This window comes from Natator depressus, chromosome 5 (genome assembly GCF_965152275.1).
Source record: "Natator depressus isolate rNatDep1 chromosome 5, rNatDep2.hap1, whole genome shotgun sequence".
Lineage (NCBI taxonomy): Eukaryota > Metazoa > Chordata > Testudines > Cheloniidae > Natator > Natator depressus.
Window position 1 is genome coordinate 18,029,342 of NC_134238.1, and position 25,787 is coordinate 18,055,128.

At 40.8% G+C, this 25,787-nt stretch overlaps 1 protein-coding gene across 1 annotated transcript in view; it reads left to right on the forward strand.

The window, feature by feature from the left end:
* The window catches only part of DCC (DCC netrin 1 receptor), a 954,381-nt gene extending 939,781 nt beyond the window's left edge, over window positions 1-14,600 (forward strand). The window contains exons 28-29 of the mRNA XM_074952368.1: window positions 5,405-5,547; window positions 8,149-14,600. Coding sequence (XP_074808469.1) covers window positions 5,405-5,547; window positions 8,149-8,238 — 233 coding nt within the window. The 3' untranslated portion in view covers window positions 8,239-14,600. The remainder of the gene's footprint in view (window positions 1-5,404; window positions 5,548-8,148) is intronic.
* Window positions 14,601-25,787: the final 11,187 nt, after the last annotated feature.

Genomic DNA, 25,787 nt, shown 5'->3' on the forward strand with positions numbered 1-25,787 from the left:
TTGTATGTACAACTCATGAAATTATATACTGTGTGTGGTTTGATAGTGGTCTGTAAACATTTACTGGGGAACTTTAAATGTAGGGTTACTTAAGTAACATTTTCTGGTTGTCATTTTAGTTACAAGCTTTAGAAATTGCCTGTTGTTTTTGTGAGCTGAAGGGGAAACAAAATGCTAATTGTCAATTTGGCTTTTCTCTAACAATATCCAGGAGGGAACATCTGTCTTTGTACAGAAAAGCAGCTCTTTAAGGCCAATTACTATAATGAGTTACATATTAGTAACAGGATTTTTACCAGGGGATTTACAGGTACAAATATGCATTACAGCAGGAATATTGTAGCAGAATATTTCTGCAGTTCACATAAACTCATTCTCCTCCATGTAAAATGTTTACTTTCTCCCCAAATCCATGAAGATCAAGCAAGTCACAGTATGAAGTCATTTGTTGAAAGAAACATTATACAGTATAGCTGTGCTAACCAGTGAACAAGCATGGTGCAAGTCTGACTAGCAATTGTTTAGTTTTATTCTTTGTTATGTTACAGTGGTACCCAAAGGTTCCAATCAAATTGTACTGCAATAGGAATCTGAATAAATATATTTTTATTGGGCCCTTTGGGTGCTAATATAAATAAAATAAATCCTACAGTTACAGAAGTCACAGTTGCACTCTTTTTCTTCATAGGTTACTCTTAGTGCTTTAAAAACGTATAAGAAGGTACGGTCCCTGCCCATACCAGCTTACAGTTTATTGCATTTTTTATCTGTATTACCATAGCACCTGGAATCCCCAGTCATAGACCAGAACTCCATTGTGCTGGGCGCTGTACAAACACAAAACAAAAACCAGTCTCTGCCCCGGGGAGCTTACAAGCTAAGTATAAGACAAGAGACAACAGATGGATACAGACAGATCAGGGAGTATGAGTGAACAATAAGACAGTATCGGTCAGCATGATAGTCTGTAGTCTGTGCACACCAGCACCTAAATAGTGTTTTTACCTTTTTAAATCTTTAATATTTTAAAAATATTAAACACTTAATTTGCTCATTAGTTATATATGACTGCCAGATGCACATTCCAGGCAGTGTCTTGTTTCAGAAGGCATTACTGAACTCTTTATATTACTCTGCTTTATATTTCAGCAGCATTGCACATCAGCATGCAAACAATTGAAGTAAGCTCTAAACCTAGGTGGATGCATGGCTTGAGACCCAGATGCTATGGTCACAAAGACCAAGCAAGTTCTTGTAACAACAATATGTTATGTATTGTACAGACAGTATATTGGGAGAACAGGCTTGCATTATTTTATTCTGTACCACATCAGCGGAATCAAGGATATGTTCCCATTCAAATTGTTCCTGAACTCCAGTGAGCACTGGTTGGAAGAAGAGGAAGGAGGAGGAGGACCTATCACTTATATAGTGCTTTTCATCTCTAGATGTCAAAGCGCTTTACATAGGGAGATCAGTATAATTATTCCTATTTTACAGATGGTAAAACTGAGGCACAGGCAGGGAAATGACCTGCCCAAGACACCCAGGAAACCAGTGGCAGGGCTAGGAATTGAACCGGGATTGCTTGAGTCCCTTAAAAGCCTATAGGAGTCAAGGGCAGCCAGGCATAAATAAAACAATGCTGATTGAATTCAGAGCTTGCAAAAGGCGCTGCCTGGATAGTACTGGAAACAGAAATCCTGTTTTATTCACAACAGATATAGCACAGGACCCTTCACTGTGCCTCAACCGGGACCCAGAGGAATCACTTTTGTGATTGCAATCAGTCTTTGGTCTCTCCAGTGAGACCTCCAACAAGAGTGGTAGCTGTAATTGTGGGTTTGTGATATGGAGGCCGATGTACTTTCAGAATGTGTGTATGCCACACTGAAGTCACTAAGCATGTGTTTAAAGTTCAGTATATGCTGAAGCGCTTTGCTCAGTTGGGGCCCCAGCCTTTCACAACTGGACTGAAACCACTCTGCTGTTTCACATATAGTGGCCCACTGAACATTGATCACTACAAACATTGGCAAAATTCACACCTGGGACCCATAGGTGAAAGGCCCCCAGTATTGTGGGCTTGGGTCATCCAGGCTTCTCAGCCAGTTTCTGGTCTCTGCTCCTGCTGTTTCATACGGACAGATACCTACAGAGCGCATTTTGAAACTACAAACAAAAGGGTATTAATAATTTATAGAGCCAGATTCTCAGCTGGTGTAAATGGACACAGTTCCATTTAAATCAATATAGATACACCCATGTACGCCCTCTGACTCATAATGTTTTTCTTTGTGTAAATAGAATTTAAAAGTTCAGGTTTGGATGGTTTCTCATTTTATCTTGAGAGCTTTGTCTTCTTCCTCTGCATGCCTTACAACATGTACTGATTTCTTATAATATCAAATGGATTCTGATGCCACAGCCAGGGTCCAGAAATTGCTTGGTCAAACACAAATTTTAAAGAATGCTTCCATCAATGCAAATGAGGGTGTCTGCATTCACTTCAACATCAGCAGAAATCCTTTAATAGCCAAAAAAAGAGAGAGAAAAGCCTCTTCCCTTTTGAAAATCACTTTTCTCTGAGGAAATGGAAGCTAAATACATTTTCTTTCTTACAAATTTTACTTGAATTTGTAAAAAGAAAAAGAGTACTTGTGGCACCTTAGAGACTAACCAATTTATTTGAGCATAAGCTCACTTCATCAGATGCTGTAGCTCACGAAAGCTTATGCTCAAATAAATTGGTTAGTCTCTAAGGTGCCACAAGTCCTCCTTTTCTTTTTGCGGATACAGACTAACACAGCTGCTACTCTGAAACTTGAATTTGTGACATTTAAGAGATTTTATCTGTTGGAGATATCTGTGTCTTCTAGTCTTTCTTTGAAGTACTGGGAAGTTTGGAGCGCCAGTTATTAAAGAACTTTTTTAGCTACTAAACTGGAGCAAGCAAAGGGTTTGTATCTTTTTAGTGATCTCTTTTAGTCAGTATTGACTTTCCTTTTTTGTTGTTGTTTCAGTTAAACTTGTATTATCAAAGAGCTTGATACATGGGTCTCTTTTCCTTTTAGTCTTTGTCTTATAATTCTTTATTGGAAGTTACTTATAACTAATGTGCTAGGGGAGTCTCTAATGGGGGGGATTTCATTCTCTCTTTGCTCTTTTGTGTTTCTTCTGCTGCGGGTCCTGAGTATTTTAGTTCTGTTATACACATTTTAAACTAATTAAAAATGTAAAAACAATTCTTTGAAATGCAAGGGAATTAATCTGCAGCTTTTGTCCCCAAGCTACTCACTAGAGCTGTAAAAATACTAAAAACTATCATGACTGCAATCCGTTATTTGGAGTAGGGGAGTACTTTCTCTGCTCCAGCTGCAGCAGCTGCCTTTCCTACCATAGGAGAGTTATTCCTCTTGGTAGAACCACTGATGGCCCCAGAGAATTACTCTTCATGATCTATTAATGATCTACAATGACTGAGCTCATCAGGTTGGAACCTACTGGGGAAGAACAAGAGCAATGAATGATTAAAGTTAAACCCTATAATTTAGAAAGGACAGTCTGGATTTAAATAGAGGCTGGATAAGTTGTATGACCAAAACTGATATTTGCTTGTTAAAATAGGATAATCAGTTCTCATGCCTCGGGGTGTCAGATATTTCCACCAGGGTCAGGACATCAGGAAGATGGTATTATTGGTGTATTATTTGGCCAGGAGGGATGTTCATGTTCCTCTGAAGCATCACACATAGGCCACTATTAGAGGCAGGATATCAGACTGGATGGTATGATAATCCAATCTGGGAAGGTAAACCCAGATCTTCAAAAGTATTTAGGCACCTTACTCCCAATGATTTAATCTACACATGGAGGAGGGAGAGCAAACTGATGTAGTAATAGACATAGAAAATATTATATAATGCCATCTTGCACCTTCTCCTAGCATCTTTAATACAAGTATTTTACAGCATTTTACAAACATTAATTAATTAAGCCTAACATGACTCCGATACTACAGAGATAGTGGTGGTTTTAAGACCATATCTAGATATAATTCACCTATGTGAGGTAAGTAATTATTATTGTACCCATTTTACACATGGGTAGACAAAAACACAGACATTTTAAATGCCTTGCTCCTAGTAACATTATGGGAGATAAGGAAGGGAGGCTGGTGGGCCAGAGTCATTCATTCATATATTTTTTTGGTTTTGATTCCCAGAGAGACAAATGAACTGAATAAAAAAATGTCTTGCACAGTATAGAAAATGGAGCATTGTCCCTAACAGGATCATCTGTATTAGCAGCGATCTCCTGACAACTGATAGCAGCCATGCTTTGAGAGAGATTCCACAACCCTAGCAAGAAATGTACTCTGCCAAACAAATTTCAATCTGGAGAGTGCTGATAACCTGGGCATATCAACCTAAAATGTACCATAGGAAGCAAATATGCATTGCAGTGGTTGAGTGTCCATAGAGGCAAGGTAGAAGAGAGTCAGATTAAGGGATATTCAAGAGAAGGGATAAAGTAGATGCAATGGACTGAGTTGGCTTTACACAACTGGTAGTGTGGGACTTTTACCAGTGACTTCAGTGGGAGCAGAGTTATGCCAAAGCTGACCATTTTTGAAAACCTCACCTCTAATAGTATGAGTCCTTGATATGTGCCCGATTTCTTTAATGAATACTATACATTTTATTTCATATGGTACTGTTCACTCTCAAACCATTCCAGTGTCTTTAAAATCAGAGTCATGTACTTTGTGCAGTAGCCAGACATTATGTCAGCAGCAATAGTTTCCACATATCCATGAGCATCAGAAGTTATTGTATGTAGAGAGGACACATTGACCACGACACTGGTTTTATTACCGGTTGTTTTAAAAGATAAAACATGAGAGAGGACCTTTAATTTCCACCAGAAAAACCACCGGGGACCTCATTATAATGTCTCATTAGACGAGTGGCAAGTAGCAACCCTTACTTCTCCCACCACCCACAATGCTGAAGTGTTAGTACTGGGCAGGATTTTAAGTCCTGTTTTGGGAGATGAGCCCACCGTGGTCTGGCCTAGTGGCAAAAACAGCTGCCATCTGGATTACAAAGACATCCCAAAATACTTGACAATCTGAATATGGCAGCAATAGGATTTAGAGCTTGCTCACAGTGAAATCTAATTGACAGAGTTTTAACAAGAGCGTTCCAATCGGAATTGGTTTCCCTTCAGGAAAGAAGCAATATAAGAACATTTGGAAAAGATAATCTGTATTTAGGATTGAAAATATAAAACCAATTATAACCAGTTAAATCAAGTGCATTTTGCATAGAAGGCTTAAACCTCATTGTTCCCCTATATGTATTATTCATACATTATTATTGTGATTTGTTTCCTCTTTCAGGGCCTAATCTTCCCAAGGCTCAGGTTAAAACAGCATCACTTGGATTAGCTGGAAAAGCACGATCCCCTCTGCTTCCAGTCTCGGTGCCAACAGCCCCAGAAGTGTCAGAAGAGGGCCACAAACAGACAGATGATCCAGCTAACGTAAGAACAATCTTAAAAAAACAAGAGTCTCATCGCAAATCATATTAACTTTAAGTGAAGGGTCATAGCTGTAAATCATATTCTGTGCAATCATTTTAGTTGAACAGCTTCATCTCTGCCTACTTGATGTGTTAGGTTATACCAGTGAGTAGCAGTTAAGGAACAACAGGTCTGATCCAAAGCCTGCTAGCGTGAGTAAGATTCTTTCTGTTGACTTCAGTGGTCTTCGGATCTGGGCCTGTGTCTGATAGAGATGGACAGATAACCTGTATTCTGTGCACATATAATTCATATTGTTACTTACATGATCTCTTTTGTACCGACTGAGAGATCAAAACAATTCTAGTTGTCAAGCATGGGATCCAGAAGGAGAAAGGGACTGATGGAAGAGAGAATGAATGAGAAAACTGATGTCAGAAAAAATAAGTTAAGGAATAAAAGATTATAAAGTAATACCAGACAATGGAGAGAGAAAATAATGTGAAAGGGACAGGTAAGATGAAAAGAAAGGATCAGAGGGAAAAGATGTCTGAAAAAATAATCAGAAAATTTAAAACGATCCCAATCTTAGATGCAGTACTTTACAAAAGGTGGGGAGAGAGCAAAAGAAACTAAATAGGAAGAAAAAAATAAGGGAGACAGACTGTTATGTACAATCTATTTTCATTTCCTTGCATGTGAGAGTGGCTTACTAGGCATCATGAGACAGGTTCATCTGGCATCTTGTCACCTAATCCTCTTATGTTTGAAACCTTGGGGAAGGGAAAAAGCAAGAAATCTGCTTTTGACATGCACAGAGAGATTTTTGGTCTGCTGCCCATAGAAATGTAGAACAGTTAAATTATGTTCCCTCTTATTGTTAGTAGTATCATAAGCAATGTGCTATTGTGTTGTTCTGAGAGAATTCGTTTCATGTTAGGTTAGAGTAATGGCCATCAAAGTGTGGAGCCATCTCCAAAAAACTGGTTTTTCTTACCTGACCCTTTCCTAACCCAGTAGCTTTTTTTCTAGTGATGCTTATGCTGCCAGTGGCTCTTTGTAATATTGATAATAATGCTTAGCACTGACTCTTGTAAATGCAGATCTACTTGCAGGATTTATGCCCTGGTTCTTTTATCCACAGATCTCAAAGCTCTTTCCAAAGCAGATAAGATAAATATCCTCGTCTAACTAAAGAAGTTTCTTTTCAAACTTCTTTACTCCCCTTGCTGTGTTGGGATTTTTTTTTCCTGATTCTGGCCATCACCTGGACCTTCGCTCAACAAGTGTAACATGATTCCATGATTTAGAGTCTAACCCTGCAACAGCAATGGGACTGAAACCACTAGTGCTTGGAATGAAGGGTAGTGCTGAGCCAGCGCACCAGTGGGTAAAATCCAGTACTGAACAATGTGGTCACAGAGCAGTCCTGTGGGTTACTGCAGCCTTTACTATTTCTCTGAACTTCTTCCAAGTCCTGTTGGCTCTACCGCAGAGAGGAGATAAGGGACACGGAGTCTTGTATTGGGGGAAGAGAAATGAAAATGACTTACTTGGTAAAATTACTGACATAAAGAGTAATTTAGCACAGAACATTTGATTACATGAAATGCTATTTCGGCTCTAAACATCTTATAACAGCAGCGCAATTTATTTCCCAAGAGGAACACTTTTCAAACTCAGCAAGTGTGTAAGCACTTGTAGGAAATAATGACAGGAGTTAATAGGCTCTTCAGGTAGTCAGAGTTTTGGGGGTGGAGGGGTGAATTGTGGGAGTTTTTTAAGTTTATTTCTGCAGAGGTACGATTATGCTATTGGATTCTTAACTTTGTCCAGACCTTTAGGCTGCAGATTTCCCACAGTGCTTTCAAATCATTTACTTTGAAAAGTCCCACATAAATAACTAGTGTTTGAGTTCTCGCTCAGTGAATCAAAAGCAGAGAATCATTCATTTTACTCTTGTCTCTATAACTTTTGAGGTCAGTGGTTCCCAATGATAGGTACATTTGCCGGTCATTTAAGGTTTCATGACAGGTACTCAGTCGGCTGTCCAGTGTACTTCCCCCTCCACTGTTGTCACAGACCCTAATCCTGCAGGGTACTGAATACCTCCTGCAAGGCGCTGCGTGCCCTCAAATCCCGTTAACAGCAATGGTAAGAGTTAAGACTCACTGGCTACAATGGGAGTTGGGAGTGCTCAGCTCCTGGCAGAATCAGGCCCTTCATTATGAACTCCAGGAGCAGCCTCTGTAGTACATCCCAGTGCACCATGGCTGCATTCCCATTCCTTCGTTCAGTCTCATGCCAGTCTGGAATAATCCAAGATTTGGAGTACTGCAAACAACACTGCTGGTGGAAGGCATATACTGGAACTCTAGGACTCATCACAGAGTTTGGTCCTTGAGTTCACCAACTAGATATCCTCTAGGAGAGGAGGTTGCTGACTGCAGTGGAAGGGGAGCAAGGAGGTGACGGGGTCTCCGTTGGGCAAAGTGATGAATCTGAGAACAACTGTTTTAATGCATTGTTTCAAGTGGCTCTGCCCCTCCTTGTCTTTTCTGTGTCCTTTAAAACAGATTTTGGTTATTGCTCACATTGACTGTTGATTTGGGTTTTTTGCAGGTATATGAACAGGATGATCTGAGTGAACAAATGGCCAGTTTGGAGGGGTTAATGAAGCAACTTAACGCTATTACAGGCTCAGCCTTCTAACAGCTGTTGATGAATAGATAAATTGTATTATCCAGGAACATTGCAGCATACAAGTACTTCACATATGCCACACACATACACAACCCCATAAAACCACCCTTTCTGCAGTACCATTCATTCAACGTAAGGAAGAGTCTTGATGAGTCCTAAAAAATAAATAACAAAAAATATGTTACATTACCATAGATCAAGCATCTAAAGCAATTAAAGTGCAGCCCTTGCAAATAAGTGAAATAACTACAGCAGAGACCAAGGTGATGCCACTTGATTGCTCATTTTGATCTGTTAGCCTTTGTAATACTTGAGGTGTCATGACTATCTCACATTTTACTTAATAGAGGTGTATGGTTCTTGGTGAAAATCTAGTTTTATGTCATTCAAATGTATTTTTAAACATATACCATGCCATAATTTGTCAGGGTGGAAGTTCACTCTTTGGGTTTTTTTTTGTTTTTTATATACCTTTTTTACATGAAAGCACCCGTAACAAATAATCACGACATAGCACCAAAGGATTGGAAGTGTTACCAACAGCACAAAACCAGACAAATAACTCCCATTTCTTTTGTAATTTCAATCACTCATCTTGCACAAGCGGTGTGCATTAGCGAGTTGCTGTAAAATCCACCCATTTTTGCAAGTATTTGGAAATCCTCCCATATGTAACATTTTATATCTGGCTACAGAGAACGGGAACATAAAAAAACCTGCATTGGTGGCACGCTGCCAGCTGCCGTATGCTTACAAAAAGAAGATATGATATGCAATCTTCTCTGACACACACTAATGATGTGCTTAAACTTGGAATAGAACACTTCTAAATATGGGTGGCCTTTGTGCCAGACTGCACTGTGATGACATTTGAAAGCTCCTCCAGGGCCACCTTTCACAGCAGCAAAGAGGAAAATGGGGTGAAGTTCCTCCCATCCTTTCTCTACTGCTCCACCTCTTGTTTGAGACTGCTCGGTTCCATTAACTCTGTGATTCAGTCACCAATGGCTTCTCCTTAACTCAGTGAAGGCTGCAGAAATTGGAAAGCAACCCTCAGTCAGGCACAGTGAAAGATAAGACTTATCGGTTAACAGTGATGGACACATCACAGTTTTTACAGACAAGCAACAAATCCAAGAAAATGAATTCAGAAACTGTGTTGCATAATTGGGAAACAAATTACAGGTGCTTGATTGCAGTAGAATATTCCTTGTTCAGTCACAGTTAAAAAACAACCAACCAATCACAATTTAGCATCAGGACACTGCTGTGAACTTAGAGGAACCCTTTCAGTGTTTTCCTCCCTCTTCTAGTAGTCTAGCTTCATATTACAGCATTTATTGATAACTATAACTGTTTGAATTGACTAAATTTTGTGAGCATACTTTTTATTGCTGAATTTTCAGCTGCATTCAGAGTTAATCCCTGTTTATGCAGCTGAATCACCAAAAGGGAACTAATTTGCATATTTATCAGTTAGGAGGCTGCAAAACCCAATAAGAGAGTTTCAGATGAATTACTCCATTCAGTTCTGCCTTTGATTTCAAGCTTGAGTAGGTCATAATTTTAAAAGAGCATGGAAGGGCCGGGATCTTTACAACCTAATAGTTCCTTTTATTAGGTGGGTAATTATATGTGAATCCCTGAATAAAATATTTGGCATAAAATGGCACTGTAACAGAAGTAATAATTCAGATTATTTTCTGCAGTCATGTATTGGAGAGGAAATCAGATGTGAAGGATGGAATTCAAATGCTTCATTAGGAACTCTAGTGTGTTTGTGAAAATGTTCCTTACCAAAATATATTTTTATTCAATTGACTAAGATTTTAGTCAGATATTTCCTAAGAGTTAAGAAGGTGAGAGGTTGAGTTTTTATGTTCTGTTAGATTTGTAACTAAGAACTTCCACTGAAAACAAAGCAAGCAAATCTGTCATGATGACAATCAAATTCATAGCTTTGGTATTGGATCCCATGATGTCCAGCCTACTACCTTGTTTCTGCAAGGCAGGTTTCAATACAGCTTCTGAAAAAGAGCCTCTTCCCTTCTAGCAGAGATTGTCAATTATTTTGAAATGGGACCATAGGACCAAATTCTGTACTCCCTTACTCTGGAAAACAGTATCTGACTCATAGGACTTTAACAAGGGGCTTTTAATCATAGAACATTAACCTAAAACTGAATATATCCATGGTACAAAATTATCTAAAATATGTGACGGGTGAACCTCAAAAGTTTTGACAGCTGGATTTTGTTTGGATAAGCATCCTAATATTCAGATGATTATTTGAACATTGGTTATGGTGTTGGCTGTCCTGTGACATGGATTATCATATTCATTTGGTGAATGTGCAACTCCCACTGATTTAAATGTTAGACCCTTGTATGTCTGCAAAATTGGTCTGGATTTCTCTTGAGGACAGCCTTTCTTGTGAATTCTAAAGCATTTCCATCTCTAAACTCAGCCAGAAACTGGAAATTGAAAAAGAAATGCAAAATTTCAGAACCTGAAGAAGATTCAGAACAAGTTTGGTTTTAGATATCTGTGAGTCTTCAGGAAGAGGAGATTCTTAAATTTTACATAGTAATTCAGTCATCCCTAGTTTGCGGGCATTTGCAGTCATACCTGAAAATATAAAGTTAAGTAGCTATTTATTTAATAATCCTACTCAGAGTCTCTGGACTTCCTCTGATAAAGTTTCTGAAGGGCATTATTGCCCAGAGATCCTTCATTTTTCCTGTAGACAAGTTTATTTTCAGTTAGCTTGATATAAGTCACAGGGCTACAGCTTCTTTTCTAGTTATCAAGTGAAATCTTAAAGGAGACTTATGTGCAAAACCTAAACTGTATAAACTGGATTGGCAAGAGGAACAAATGGAGGTAATCTACAATGTTCATAGCTTAGTACTTGTCTAGAGTATTTGGAAAATGGAGAAATTAAAAATTAATCGAAAAACTCGGTTACTTTTTATGTGAAATATGTATTCAATAGGCACAGTTCTACTTTTCCTGGCAAATTTTAAACTCAACTTGCAGCAGAAGCATCTTACTAACTAGAATGAAAGGTTTTAGCATTTCTTGGTATTAGCTAATAGAATGAGCTGTTCCTTCCCATAGTTTATTTATAGGATAGAGAACACAGGAATTTATTTTAGCTCAGATTTTGTCCCCAGTCCTGCAAAGTTGTATTGACTTAGATGAGACAACTCACTTCCGTAAAGTTAAACAGACGCGTTTGAAGGACTGACGCCCACATTAGGACTTCAAAGATATTGACCTTCTACATAAACATCCAAACATGGGAGACTCACATGAGTGTAACGGCACAGAACCTTTAAAGGCATATTTTGATAGTGCTACGTTTGCAGTGAATTCAGCTGTAAAATTTATTTCAGTTTTGACTGATTCCTAAGCTTTCAGAATATTTAAAATGAAAAATTATTGACACTGAATCATTCTCTACCACAAACACCCTCGTAAATGTAAAGAAAGATAAATCAACTTGTAATGAATTTGTAAAGCTGCCATGGGGAAGTAGCTAGCTATTCACACCTAGGAATGGTTTCCTTGGCTGCCATTACAGGTAGCAGATAGACTTTGCAGTCAAGACTTCTGCAGCTGTATATCTTGTATCATATTCATTTTTCTGAGAAAGACCTCACAGATGGAATGCTGCCAAGAACTTCATTGTTTAAGAGTCCTCTAGCTTGAGAACTTGGCTGTCAAAGTTAGTCTGGTGATGGTTGGCTTTTTTCTTTTTTTTTTTGGAAGGCTTAGTTCAGGAAACCATCCAAACATTTAGTTACTTATCTAAGGCCATTTATCCTTTTGGTTGGTAAACTAGCAGAAAAATTGGTATACTCCCATATGATCTCCATTACTTCATGGTTTGGGCTGGATAATACGGCAAAAGCTGCCCAAACCATGGTGTATGGGAATTTCTGCTTCCTGACCAGAAGAAGCCATGAATTGCAAAGTATCGCAAACTGAAATCATTGTGGCTCCATATGAGTACAGCGGCCACCCAGGTGATTCAGATTGCAGTCTCAAAGGGCTAATTTACCTTTTTGGAGTTTCAAAATAATGTTACCAATAGTTCAGGAGTTATTACTCATTTTCTCCAAAGCAGTTAGCCTACCCCTAGTTGTGAACACAATTCCTAGGTTAGTCTCACAACTTTGTATTGTTTAACAAATGAAATCTGAAAACCACTAATATACAAATATACCACAAACATAAATAGCACCACTCTGATTCCACTGAAGGAAAAACTCCATTAACTTAAATGGAAGAAGAATGATGGCCAAGGTATTTGTACATTCAAAGTTTGCCCTAAGAATTTTTTTAACATGAAGAGCAAAATCATAATTTACTAATCCCACATCCTTATTGTAAGAGTGGTTTTGTGAACTGTTGTGTTGATAAAAGGCCTTGTCCTGCTCAGCACTGAAGTGAATGGGAGCTTTGTCATCGAGTTTGGTGGGAGCTGGTGAGTTTTACATTGCGTTATAAAAATGTCCTCTCTTAAATGCAATATTATTCTCAAGTCTGATTTTCCACAGTGTTACTCCAGTTATACACTAATGCAGACTCACTGCAATCAACAGAATTGAATCAACAAAAACTAGAGTAACACACTTGAGAACCAAGGCATCAGTTGTGATACTTTAGAAAATCATGTCTCTTACTGTATCAAGACTCAACCTCATAATGAAATGATTATTTCCATTAGAACATTCTGATCCTGTTTCCAGTAGCCCCTTATCCCTGGTTATTTGACAGCCAAATATCTTCACTGAATCCTTTAATTGGCATGCCAAATCTGTATTTTATTAAAAATGGCTAGGCCCCAATCTTGCAAACTTAGGGTTGCCAGTTTTGGTTGGATGTATTCCTGGAGGTTTCATCACATGACATAATCTTTAATTAAAGATAAATCTTTGATTCCTGGAGACTCCAGGACAATCCTGGAGAATTGGCAACCTCATGCAAACACTTGTGCATATGTGTAACTTACTGTTGAGCCTACTCACGGTAATAAAGTTAAGCACATGCATATGTGTTTTCAGAGTCAGGGTGTTAAACATTATTGAATCTATATATAAGCATGTAAAAATATGGAAAATAAAAATATTTCAGGTCACAAACATACACATTGTACAGTGTAAATAAGTAACATAAAGGGTGGATAAGATGAAAAGCATTCAGTATTCTGTCAGAAATGGAAGCACTGGAAACTGGATAAAGGAAGCTGATTATTAGCAAAGCCACAAACTACTGAAAGTGATCAGAGATTATTTTTCTTATCTGTTTGACTTGTCTCTCTGTTGGCCAGCAAGTATCCTGTCTGATTTCAAGTTGAATTTGCTCAGTCTTTCTTTTTAGATCTCAGCAGACAGCATTTTAAGCATCTTCATTCTGACCTTTTTTGATTGGAGAGAAACAATAACAATACAGTACATCTGTCATAAAGCGGCACAGGCCAGAGTCTCTCACTGTATGCTGTACACGTATTTTGAAGTGCAAGAAAGCAATGTTGGTAGAAGAAGGGAAAACTGCTGTTTTTATTATTGTAAAATATACCTGGCAATTCCTACATTTTTGAATTGTCACCATGTGTAGGATGGGAGGGTTGGGGGGAAGGGTGTACTTTTTATAAGTAATATTTAATTTATTATTTAGAGTGTTTTCTTTTGGATAATTTATGATAAAAGGGAGATCTGGTTGGAAACCTAGAGTTGGCTGTTAAAGCTGCTGTGTCCCATGTCTCAGTGTGTTGTGTTTTGAAACTATATTATTCAGACCTAACTATAAGAGTACTCAAGAGTAACTGGCAAAGATATCTTGCTAAATATTCACTGGTATCTGCCACTGAGGTCACACAAAAGATGGTGACTGTGAAACACTGACGTAAACTGTTAATTAATCGTTACAACATTAAGGAAAACAGTGCTCTCTCTTCAGTTAAAGGGCTTTGCAAGGTAATTCAAACAAATTGTTAGCCAACTAGTGATACCTTAATCTGGTCGAAATGGGTTACACTACAGCTTTAACTAGCCTTAGTTTAAAAAAAAATCTTGTTGTTACAAAAGGCCTGAAAATGGCATTTTGAGCCTATAAACAGTTTCTTTAAATTGTCAAATTCTAGCATTGTTAACCAAATTAGACTAGTGACTGCAATATTTAAGTGTAAATCTTGTTCTATGCGAAAGGAAACTTGCTTACAATGTAAAAATAAATGACTGTTTCTACACACACTCTTGTATACTACTACATGAAGAAAAAGGGGGTTTTGTAATGCACTGTAGAACAGTCTCATATTCATTTTTATAGAAATGTTATTCCAATGGTGCATTTTTTTGTTTAATAAATAAAGTTTTGATACAAACGTCCTCCTTTTGGTGTACAAAGTTCAGGCATTTTTTATTTGCACTGCGTGACCCAAAGTGAAAACAAGAACATTGACTAGCTTTGTGAGGATTTTTGTTTGTCACAACACAGAAAGGGTAAAAAGTCTGTAAGCTTTATCCAGATGAATTCACAGAGAGCAACAAAAATTAATTAGGAGGCTAGAGACTGATTTATGAAGAAAGATTAAAGAGTTTGAGTGAGGATGACAGTACAACCCCTAGATACACTGGCAAGCACTTACTCACCCAAGAAGCCCTTTGAGCTCCTCCAATAAGCAATTGTTCACCAGTATAAGTAAAGTTTGCACGATCTAAATCAGACTAGATAGTTTAGCTTGGTGAGGACAAAGGGTGGGTGGGAAAGGATAAATAACAGGCAAGAACTCTTTGAAAATTATGAACAGTAAGGCCCTGATCATAGAAAACACATGGGTACATTCTTTAAGTACAAGGAGAATCCTACTGACCTCAACCCAACTACTCATGCTTAAAATTAAGCTTGTGCATAAGGGTTTGCAGGATTGAAAGAGAAGGAAAGAGAGGAACTTTTTAGGTAGAACTTGGGAAAATGGGATGGCGTAGAAATAAGAATAAAATAGAACTGGGGAAATAGGGGAAACCAGGTATAACTAGGAATAATAGCGTATAATTAAGAAAAGGGAAGATTTATGCTGAATATAAGGGAACACTTCTTGACAGTGAGCGAGTTCAATTGAGTGGGGTGAGATCCGCCCTGGGAAGTGGTAGAAATCCTGTTGCTTGGAACAGTTAGGGCCAAGTCTTATTTAGATTAGTAATCTCAATTAAGTGTTTGCATGGTTGGGTGCCTTAGAATGGACAACGTACTATTAAAAAACCATAGTGAATATTCCTGTATTGGCAGAGAAAATGATCTAGGGGACTGATTTTCAAGGTGCTGAGCACCCAAAGCGGAAATCAGTGGAAGCTGTGCTTTCAGTACCTCTGAATCAGGCCCTAACCGGTATCTCCCATCAATAATATTTGTCTCCCTAATATTGTGACAGGGCCTATGACATGAGAAGAGTCATTATCCCCTGAGTACAGGGGCTACTGTTACAGCCTGATTAGTGCTAATTGGCTACACCAATGGGTTCACAAATTTAAAAGAACATGAGAATTAATGACAGGTTTCAGAGTAGCAGCCGTGTTAGTCTGTAGTCGCAAAAAGAAAACGAGTACTTGTGGCACCTTAGAGACTAACAAATTTATTTGAGCATAGGCTTTCATGAGCTACAGCTCACTTCATCGGATGCATTCAGTGGAAAATACAGTGGGGAGACTTATATACATAGAGAACATGAAACAATGGGTGTTACCATGTACACTGTAAGGAGAGTGATCACTTAAGGTGAGCTATTACCAGCAGGAGAGTGGGGGGTGCGGAACCTTTTGTAGTGATAATCAAGGTGGGCCATTTTCCAGCAGTTGACAAAAACATCTGAGGAACAGTGGGGGGTGGGGTGGGGGAATAAACATGGGGAAATAGTTTTACATTGCATAATGACCCATCCACTCCCAGTCTCTATTCAAGCCTAAGTTAATTGTATCCAGTTTGCAAATTAATTCCAATTCAGCAGTCTCTCATTGGAGTCTGTTTTTGAAGTTTTTTTGTTGAAGAATTGCAACTTTTAGGTCTGTAATCGAGTGACCAAAGAGATTGAAGTGTTCTCCAACTGGTTTTTGAATGTTATAATTCTTGATGTCTGATTTGTGTCCATTTATTCTTTTATGTAGAGACTGTCCAGTTTGACCAATGTACATGGCAGAGGGACATTGCTGGCACATGATGGCATATATCACATTGGTAGATGTGCAGGTGAACGAGCCTCTGATAGTGTGGCTGATGTGATTAGGCACTATGATGGTGTCCCCTGAATAGATATGTGGACACAGTTGGCAACAGGCTTTGTTGCAAGGATAGGTTCCTGGGTTAGTGGTTCTGTTGTGTGGGGTGTGGTTGCTAGTGAGTATTTGCTTCAGGTTGGGGGGCTGTCTGTAAGCAAGGACTGGCCTGTCTCCCAAGATCTGTGAGAATGATGGGTCGTCCTTCAGGATAGGTTGTAGATCCTTGCTGATGCGTTGGAGAGGTTTTAGTTGGGGGCCGAAGGTGATGTGGATACAATTAACTTAGGCTTGAACAAAGACTGGGAGTGGATGGGTCATTACACAAAGTAAAACTATTTCCCCATGTTTATTCTCCCCTGCCTCCACTGTTCCTCAGACGTTCTTGTCAACTGCTGGAAATGGCCCACCTTGATTATCAGTACAAAAGGTTTCCCTCCCTCCCCACCCCGCCTGCTCTCCTGCTGGTAATAGCTCACCTTAAGTGATCACTCTCGTTACAGTGTGTATGGTAACACCCATTATTTCATGCTCTATATGTATATAAATCTCCCCACTGTATTTTCCACTGCATGCATCCGATGAAGTGAGCTGTAGCTCACGAAAGCTTATGCTCAAATAAATTTGTTAGTCTCTAAAGTGCCACAAGTTCTCCTTTTCTTTATGAGAATTAATGAGTGGATCTGCCTCATTCCTATTACTGGTCATGATGAGCTGGTTTTAAATTTAAGCATGGGCAGTAACTGATGTCAAAAAGGCATCCAGATTGATATTATATAAACATGTCTTAGGAAACTGAAATGACATGAAATATCTCAAAACACCCTACCATTTAGCTCTGAACACCTCAGAATGTGGTCTTCTGCACAGATTCCCCAACCCTTAGAGTTAGGAGCTTAGCCCTTTCCCTCTAATAAATTCCTAGGCAGCATTTAGTTCTCAACTTTGCCTTTACTAGACACTTTCCTGGCATGTTCTGATCCTTTAAGCAACAACAGAAGATATAGCCTGTAAGGAGGTGTCTTTGCTGTAGGCTCTCTCCTTTCCATCTGGTAAGTATCATAGAAATGTAGGTCAAGGAGGGACCTCGAGGAGTCATCCACTCCAGCCCCCTGTGTTGTGGAAGGACCAAGTAAACCTAGACCACCCCTGACAGGTGTTGGACCAACTTTTTTTTTTTTAAACACTTCCAGTGATGGGGACTCCAAGGATGCCCTTCCTTGGAAGCCTATTCCAGAGCTTAATGCCCTTATAGTTAGGTTACATGGTAGGAAAAACTTTCTGATCCATTACTTGTTGTCCTGCCTTCAGTGGACACGGAGAACAGTTGTTACTATCCTCTCTATAACAGATTGGGAGACTGCTATCAGGGTCCCCAGTCTTCTCAAGACGAACCATGCCCAGTTTTTTTCTACCTTTCCTCATAGGTCAGGTTTTCTAAACCTTTTATCATTTTTTGTTGCTCTCCTCTTGACTCTTTCCAATTTGTCCACAACCTTTCTAAATGGTGGTGCCCAAAATTGGCCACACTACTTCAGCTGGGGTCTCAACTGTGCCACGTACAGCTGGACAATTACCTTCTGTGTCTTATATACAACATGCCAGAATCATAGTCCAGATCCTTTTCAGTAGTGCTACCACCTAAACAGTTAGTTCCCATTTTGTAGCTGTGCATTTGATTTTTTCCTTCCTAAGTGTACTACTTTGCACTTGTCTTTACTAAATTTCATCTTGTTGAATTCAAAGCAATTATCCAATTTGTCAAGGGCATTTTGAATTTTAAACCTCTCCTCTTGCAAACGACTCCCAGCTTCGTGTCATCTGCAAATTTTATAAGCATACTCGCTACTCCATTATCAAAGTCATTAATGAAAATACTGAATAGTACTAGACCCAGGCCTAAACCCCCTACAGCGTCCCACTAGCTATGCCCACTAGACAGGGGACTCCAAGTGTGGCAGCAAACCATTGATAACTACTCTTTGAGTGCAGTCTTTCAACCAGTTGTGCACCCACCTTATAGTAATTTCAGCTAGACCACATTTCCCTGGTATATATAAGCTAAATTATTATTTAACTGGAGTCGCAGAGACTTGGTGGGCTAAGTCTCATGACTGGAATATTGGTATAGCGGGGCATGGGCAGCGCGTGACTCCTCCATTTGGGGAGGCTGCGCGTGCCTGGTTTGTGGCCCCACCCTGAGGCCAGCCTCTGCTTAGCCTCCTCCCCCCAAAGCCTTGCCCACTCACCACACCCAGCGCCACTCAGCCCCCCTTCCCGAGACCCCCCTGGCTGCCGCTCACACCTCTTCGCTGCCCTCTCCCAGGGCCCGCCGCCTGCCCACCTGATGGCTGGCCACTCACTGCTTTTGCACGCCTCTTCACCTCCTCGCGTGAGGCCCCCATGCCAGCAGAGCAGAGGTGGGAAGAGGAGGAGCGGGGCAGAGCATGGCTGGGGCGCCTTTCAGCAGCGGCGTGCTCCAAAGGTGGTGGGCCAGTTGTCTGGGGAGGCTTAGCCTCCCTTCGCCTCTTATACCCACTGCATGTGTAGAGGGGTATAGCTTGTTTAGCAAGAATAGGCAGGGAATAAAGGGAGAAGGTGTTGCATGCTACATAAAGGATATAGGCTCTTGTTCTGAGGGCCAGAAGGAAGTGGGAGGCAGACCAGTTGAGTGTCTCTGGGTGAAGCTAAAAGGGTTAAAAAATAGGGGTGATGTCATAGACCACCAAATCAGAATTAGGCAGTATATGCGGCACTTCTAAAACAAACAATGTAAATATTCAAACACAGGACCTGGTACTAATGCGGGGCAGGAGGTGGAGTGGGCTTTAACCACCCAGACTCTGTTGAGAAAGTAATACAGCAAAACACAAAATCGCCAATAAGTTCTTGGAATGTATCAGAGACAACTTTTGGTCCAGACAGTGGAGGAAGTAACTGGAGGGGCAGCCATTTTAGACTTGATATCCTTAGCTCCTATTATGTTTTCCACTTTGCCTTATTCCTGAGGCATTGGCACAGCCTCAGTCTTGTTTAAAAGCAGCGTTTTATTCCTAAAGGTGTTTCTTCTCTTTCACAGTGTTTGTCTTGACTTGGTAATGTGGGGAGGTGTTTCAATGGAACAAAATGTTTGCTCTTTTTTCTCCCTGAAGTATTTATTTCTGAGGCCATGTGATCCAGTGTAATGTATCAAAAAAAAATATTTTTTTTGCATTCTGAAAAACTTGTTTGAGAAAATTAATGTCTGCTATAAGGGTCAGAAAGCTCTTACACAAATACCTGCTCTAAAAAATAATACTTAAGCATTTATATGAGACAGCACAGCCTCTCTCTATGGCATGATCCTGCTCAATAAATAGCAATTTTCTACCGCGACCTATCACGAAATAGCCCAGCCCAGGCAGTTTAATAAATGACCCCTGAAAAAATCCCTCAAGCTTCTTGCTTTCCAACCTTTCCTTTAGTCCAACAGTTCCTGCAGATTCTATAATCTAGAGCATCAACCAGTTTTTTCCATTTCCACCTTGTCCTTAGAAAAAGAAATGCTGATATTAGATTTATTAGGATTAAATGAACATGAGAAATGCATCAATACACTGTCTAGGAAGCGCTCACCTCTAGTATTTTAGTATTTCCCCTTCCAATTAAAATCCATGAAAAAAAACCCCAAGCCTCTCAGAGTCTCTGTGGTTCTCTTCACTGACATTTGATGGGGAATCACTGGGGACAACATTATCCCCCTGGGTTCATGTATCCTGTTAAAGGTTTATGATGGGGTTGTCACCCAACACCAGCCTCTGAAAAAGTTAAGGTGGCTAGATGAGCCAATTAATTGTGTAGGCTGCACCTGGAGGAGCAGTCAAGGAGCAATGAGGACTAATTAAAGGAGGAAGCTCACCCGGACAGCAACAGTTGGGGTTTATATAAAGCCAGGTATAGCACAGAAAGGGATGGTAGGGGGGAGTTCTATAGTCATTCTCTTTGATGCTTGGTCCAGAGGGACAGGCCTACCTGGGCAGTGTAGAGATAGAGCCTGAGAGACGCACTGTAGGAAGTAGTCCAGGGGAGGAGCAGCAATGTGTGGGACAGTGCAGACCTCAGCTGCTGATTGTAGGGTCCCTGGACTGGAATCAGCAGAAGAGAGTGGGCCTGGGTTCCCCACCAGCCACAAGGGAAGTGGCACCATTGAAAGGCAGTGAATTGGAAGACTGCCTGGGTTGGTTGGTTGGTACAGAGAGACTTTGATACACAACCCCATCCCCCCGAAGGGGCAAACTACAGTGAACTGGCTGGAGGGCCAAGCACAAAAGAGGGAGCAACTGAGTCATGACAAAGTGATCCGAGTGAGCAACTGCAAGAAGGGGATGGCATATGTGGAAAGAATTCATCTCCAGAGCAGTGAGGCGGAGGTGCCTAGTGGTGAGTGGAACCCCATAAGTTGTCTTGGTTTTGGAAGACTTAGTCATTTTGCCCATTCTCCACGGCCCTTCTTACTTACACACACACAGTCTTCTCAGATGTCAATCACTGCAAACGTCTGCAGCCTTGGAGACCATGCAAAGTACTGAATAATTGCTAAGGAGCTGCAGGTACCAAGCAGTGCCAAATTATAATATCAAATTGGTAGGAGACTTTAAAGTTTCAAAGTTAATATAGAGAAACAAATAACCATGGAATTTGCAGAAGGGAGAACTTAATGACCTTGGATTTAAAACAGAATAAAAACAACTCTCATGCCCCTCGGCAGAGGGGAGACAGCAAGAGGCACGCAGAGCATCCAATCACATAACTTTCTTGAGCTGGGTAGTGTGTGACTTGCATACCATAGTGAGCTCCCTGGGTGACGTCAATTCGGGATGTCAGTTTTGTGGGGCTTCTTAGATACCGCAGTGATGGGCCCTGTATTAGAGAGAGTAACTTGAAAGGCTAACCAGCTCAACCTAAAGATGAATATCACCTACGCCAGCACCCCAATCAGCCAAGTTGGGGGAGTATTTGCATCCTCCCCTTATCCCTGCACCAGAACTTCACTAATGACAAGGGAGGCACCAATCATCACAGCAGCCACTGGGAGAAATGGGGGCAGAGAGGAGACATTTCCTGGACACGTTTTCTGCTACGGAAATAGGCTCCGCATCCCCAAGTAGCCAAGAGGCAAACCTGAGATTTAACAGTAGCAGACCCACCCCCATGACTCCCCTACATGCCTGAGACTCTTAAGACTCCAAGAGGCTGGCTTAGCTAATTAAGGATTTACTTATGTGAGTAAGAGCTTTGGAACTGACCACCTACACACAGCCCAACATCCACAGCCTCTGGAACACGAAAGATTGTAGTTCATTTGTGAAAAATGAGGGCTTGTATACCTTGTGCATGATCCTGAGTTCCCTGCCCATTCCCAATCTCTCACCAGAGTCAATGACTGCCCCAGGAATGCAGGTGTGGAGTCAGTGCAGAGGTTGGAGGTAATAGTTTAGACTTTCCTTCTGGAAGCATCCATAGGTGCTAAATATGATTGGGCTGCAGCTGTAGAGGCTTATAGCCCCTCCTGTCTTGCAAGAGACTTTTCTACAGGAACTACTCAATAGAATTTATCCTGCAGGGTAGGAAATCACCTACAGGACAGGTCAAACAGGACCCAGGAATGTACATGATATGTTAAATTAAATCCCTTCCAGCCATCAAAATTGCTATATGACAAGCCCTTTACTTAACTGATAGACTAAAGAGTCATTGTGGTGCAGTGTGGCAAACATGCTGACTCTGCCCGTGCTGAGCTGGATGGAAAGGATCTAGCCAGCGGAAGACACTGTATTACTTCATTCAACAGCCAGCTGGTAGAGTAATCCATAATCCCTAGCCTACACTGTGCATTGCTAGCATTCTGCAGTTTGGATAGCAAAAATTCAGCCTCTCCCCAAGGGATCCGGAATGTGAACAGAATCAAAAGGGGGTATCTTACAAAGGAGTCAAATTGGTGTGTTAATATGGGGGCATCTTGGGCCCGCCTAACCCTGACCCATTTAAACTGTTTTGTTTTGTACAGTGACAGGATCCCGTTTAACACTTCAACTCTCTGGGCCCCCCTATTCCACCAAAATGAACAGTCTCTCCCTGTTTGAGACTTTTCTTTTATTCGGCTTTTAATCTAAACTAAATCATTCCAAGTGAAAGCATGAGATTGCCCTTTGCGTGTTTGGGAAGCAGGAGAGAAGGAGGGAGGAATATAACAGCAGTAAACTGGAAACCAGCCCATACATGCAGCAGCTTGAGGGGGGGAAAAAACAATCAGAAAGGATGGGAAATGCCAAGATATCCTCCAACTGAAGACTCTTCTCATCAGCTCTTGAGTCACAGCAAGAAGCCTTTCTACCAACACAAGAGGAAACTCGCCTACTATAACTCTAGGAACTATTCTGGTCATTCTCACTGGTTGCCACTGAGGTAAGGGCAAGGGGAATTGTCTTTTTTATATACTCTCCCATGCCACAGCTGCTCTTAAAAATGTTGGTTGGTGAGCAGGCTCAGACACTTTAGGCCTGGCCGCATTGAAAGCATGAATTCTGTAACCTGCTAAAGGGACAGGTGTCTTAACATCTTTCTGCTTGTTTGCTGTTGGGGGAAAAAAAGGAGGCAGCTAGTAAGTACAGGACAAAGTAGTACCAGCATGATATGAGACCATGCCCTCTGAGCTGTCTTGCTACACTACATAGAACCTCCCCAAAATATTCCCTTTTGCTTTGGGTGTAGTAAGACACAGCCAGGAGACTAAAGGACCACACAAAGCAAAAGGGAATATTTGGGGGAGGTTCTATGGGCTGTGTTATATAGGAGGTCAGACTAGATGATCACAGCTGTCCTTTCTGACTTTGCAAACTAGTAGAATAAACCCATTTTTAAGTCAATGAGGTGGCGGGCCTGTAAGTCTTTACAGATGGGCTGGCCCAGTGGTTAGGATGCTAGCCTGGGACTTGGGAGACCTTGCTCATTTCCCTGCTCAGCCACAGACTTCCTATGTGATCCCGAGCAAACCACTTAGGGCTTGTCTTGGAGTGTAGTAACTGGTGCAAACTGTGTCCACAAAGACAAGCCCTAAGTCTCCCTGTGCCTCAGTTCCCCAACTACAAAGTGGGGATAATAGCGCTTCCTTACCTCACAGGACTATTGTGAGGATAAATGCATTGTGAGGTGCTTACATGCTCTGCTGACGGGGGCCACATAAGTACCTAAGATACACCAATAGACACTACAGTGGCAATGCCACTGAAATCAATTGTGTTACGCTGGTGTAAATAGGTACAAGGGTGGGGAAAGTCAGGCCCCAGCTTTTCTGTAGACAGAAAGGGAAGTTCCTGGAGTAGAATATGATCAGCAAAAGAAACGAGCCTGGCTTTGAAAATAAACATCTCTGCTTTGCCTTGATGCCATCTCTTCTTCCCTGCCTCAGCACTTACCTAGCAACAGGAGACCATTATCTGTGACTATGTTCTAGTCTATTGATACTGGGCCCGATTCTCCTCTCACACAGTTATAACTTGATTTCAATGAATTACTCTCGATCTGCCCTAGTATATGAAAGAGGTGGATCATTATCTCTAAATGATCGTCCAGGTGCAAACCTGAGGACATGTTCTAAACCACTGCTTTTATTTTTGTGCTAGAGTCCTTGAAAAAATCTATTTGGGACTGTCAGTCGGGATTAATGGAAGCCTTTTCTATTATATCACATTTAAGGGCAGAGAAATATGAGTGTAGGGTAAACCAAGCCATGATGAATTGTATGTGTGAGGTTTTACTTTGAATTTAAAATAGTGGCACACTAATAAACTGATCATGATTCAGTATTTTATTGGCCAAGTGGGAATATTTTTATTTCAGGCACAAAAAGATGCTGTCCTCCCTTGGGCCTAATAAATTACATCCAGTTGAGATTTTCATGTAACAAAATAACAGTATGGGCAATAAATCAATAGAGTTTAAAGAGAAAATGTTGCTATCTGGTTTTGGGGTGTTGGTTTGTGTTTTTTTAAAGTCAAACTTGACACTGTTACATCAATGTGCTTTCATGTAAAACCTTTATATTTGGGAGGAGGAGGAGGTTATTTATATGCATAGAGTTCATTTGCTGAATATGTATTTGTGCAGCATCCTTTGAAGTCACTGATGCATGTTGAGTCACTGCAGTACTTGGTGCCAGTACAGGCTTCCTGTCCTGTCAGTGTTTGCCCTATGCATCTGTAGGGGGGTTCGGCCGGCTCATCCCTCTCCGGGGCGGCGGGGAGCCAGACCGCCTCGCTACAGCATTCTAATAATTCCAATAGTGCTGGCTGGCTCAGAAAGTCCTCCAGGGAACACTAAGTGTTTTCCTTTAAGACCCATTTCTCTTTTTCCCCCTCCCTCCCCCACCCTTTCCCCTATTCCCGAGAGAAAAACTAACCTTTACTTTGTGCACTGAGAGCTAAGCAATTACTCATGCATCAGTGCTTTTAACTCCCAGAGCTAAGGGCATCCCAAGAAAATGAACCTCAAGTGAGCCTCTGCGTGCATCTAGTCATCCACAGTGACAAACAGGGAACACAGAGCTGCTCTACTGCATTAGTCTCATAGTTTGAAGGAACCACAGTGCCTCACAAAATCTTTCAAGTAAGAATAGGGCATTGCACAAAAGTAAAGCGAACACTTTTTTGGAAGCTCTGCAGTGCTGGGGCCATATCTTGCACTAGGTCTAACACATTGGGTTTTGGGGACTCACCAACATATAAATATAAAATCATAATAAAATTGATATGCATGATAGTCTACCAATTATATGGATAACAATGGGAAATAACATATATATGATTGCATGGGTGGTTTTTTTTGTATGTTGCATATTTGATCAGTGAGCCACCCTGTCTAGCATGGACAGAAAATGAATTCTTGCGTCCTGGATATTTGTGTATTTCTGTCCATGGGGGTGTTATGTGTTCCCCTTCTCACCATAATACTAAGTCTTTTAGAAAGAGGGAGCAGATGAGCTTATACAAGTTTTATCTGCAGGGAGGTGGTGGGAGGTTCTGTACTTATGACCCCTGTGTTGCCTTCTCCAGACCACACCTCAGCTCATCACATGATGACATCCAGAGTGAATCTGTACCACTGGACTACCAGTGCCTTTTGGTACTTGTCTCAGACTCATTTTTGGGAGGACATTGGTACCACCTGTGTCTCTGAGTGAGGACAAATCTTCCCTCCTCCTACTCCACATATGCACCCTAGCAGGGTTGGGCACTGGGCTAAACC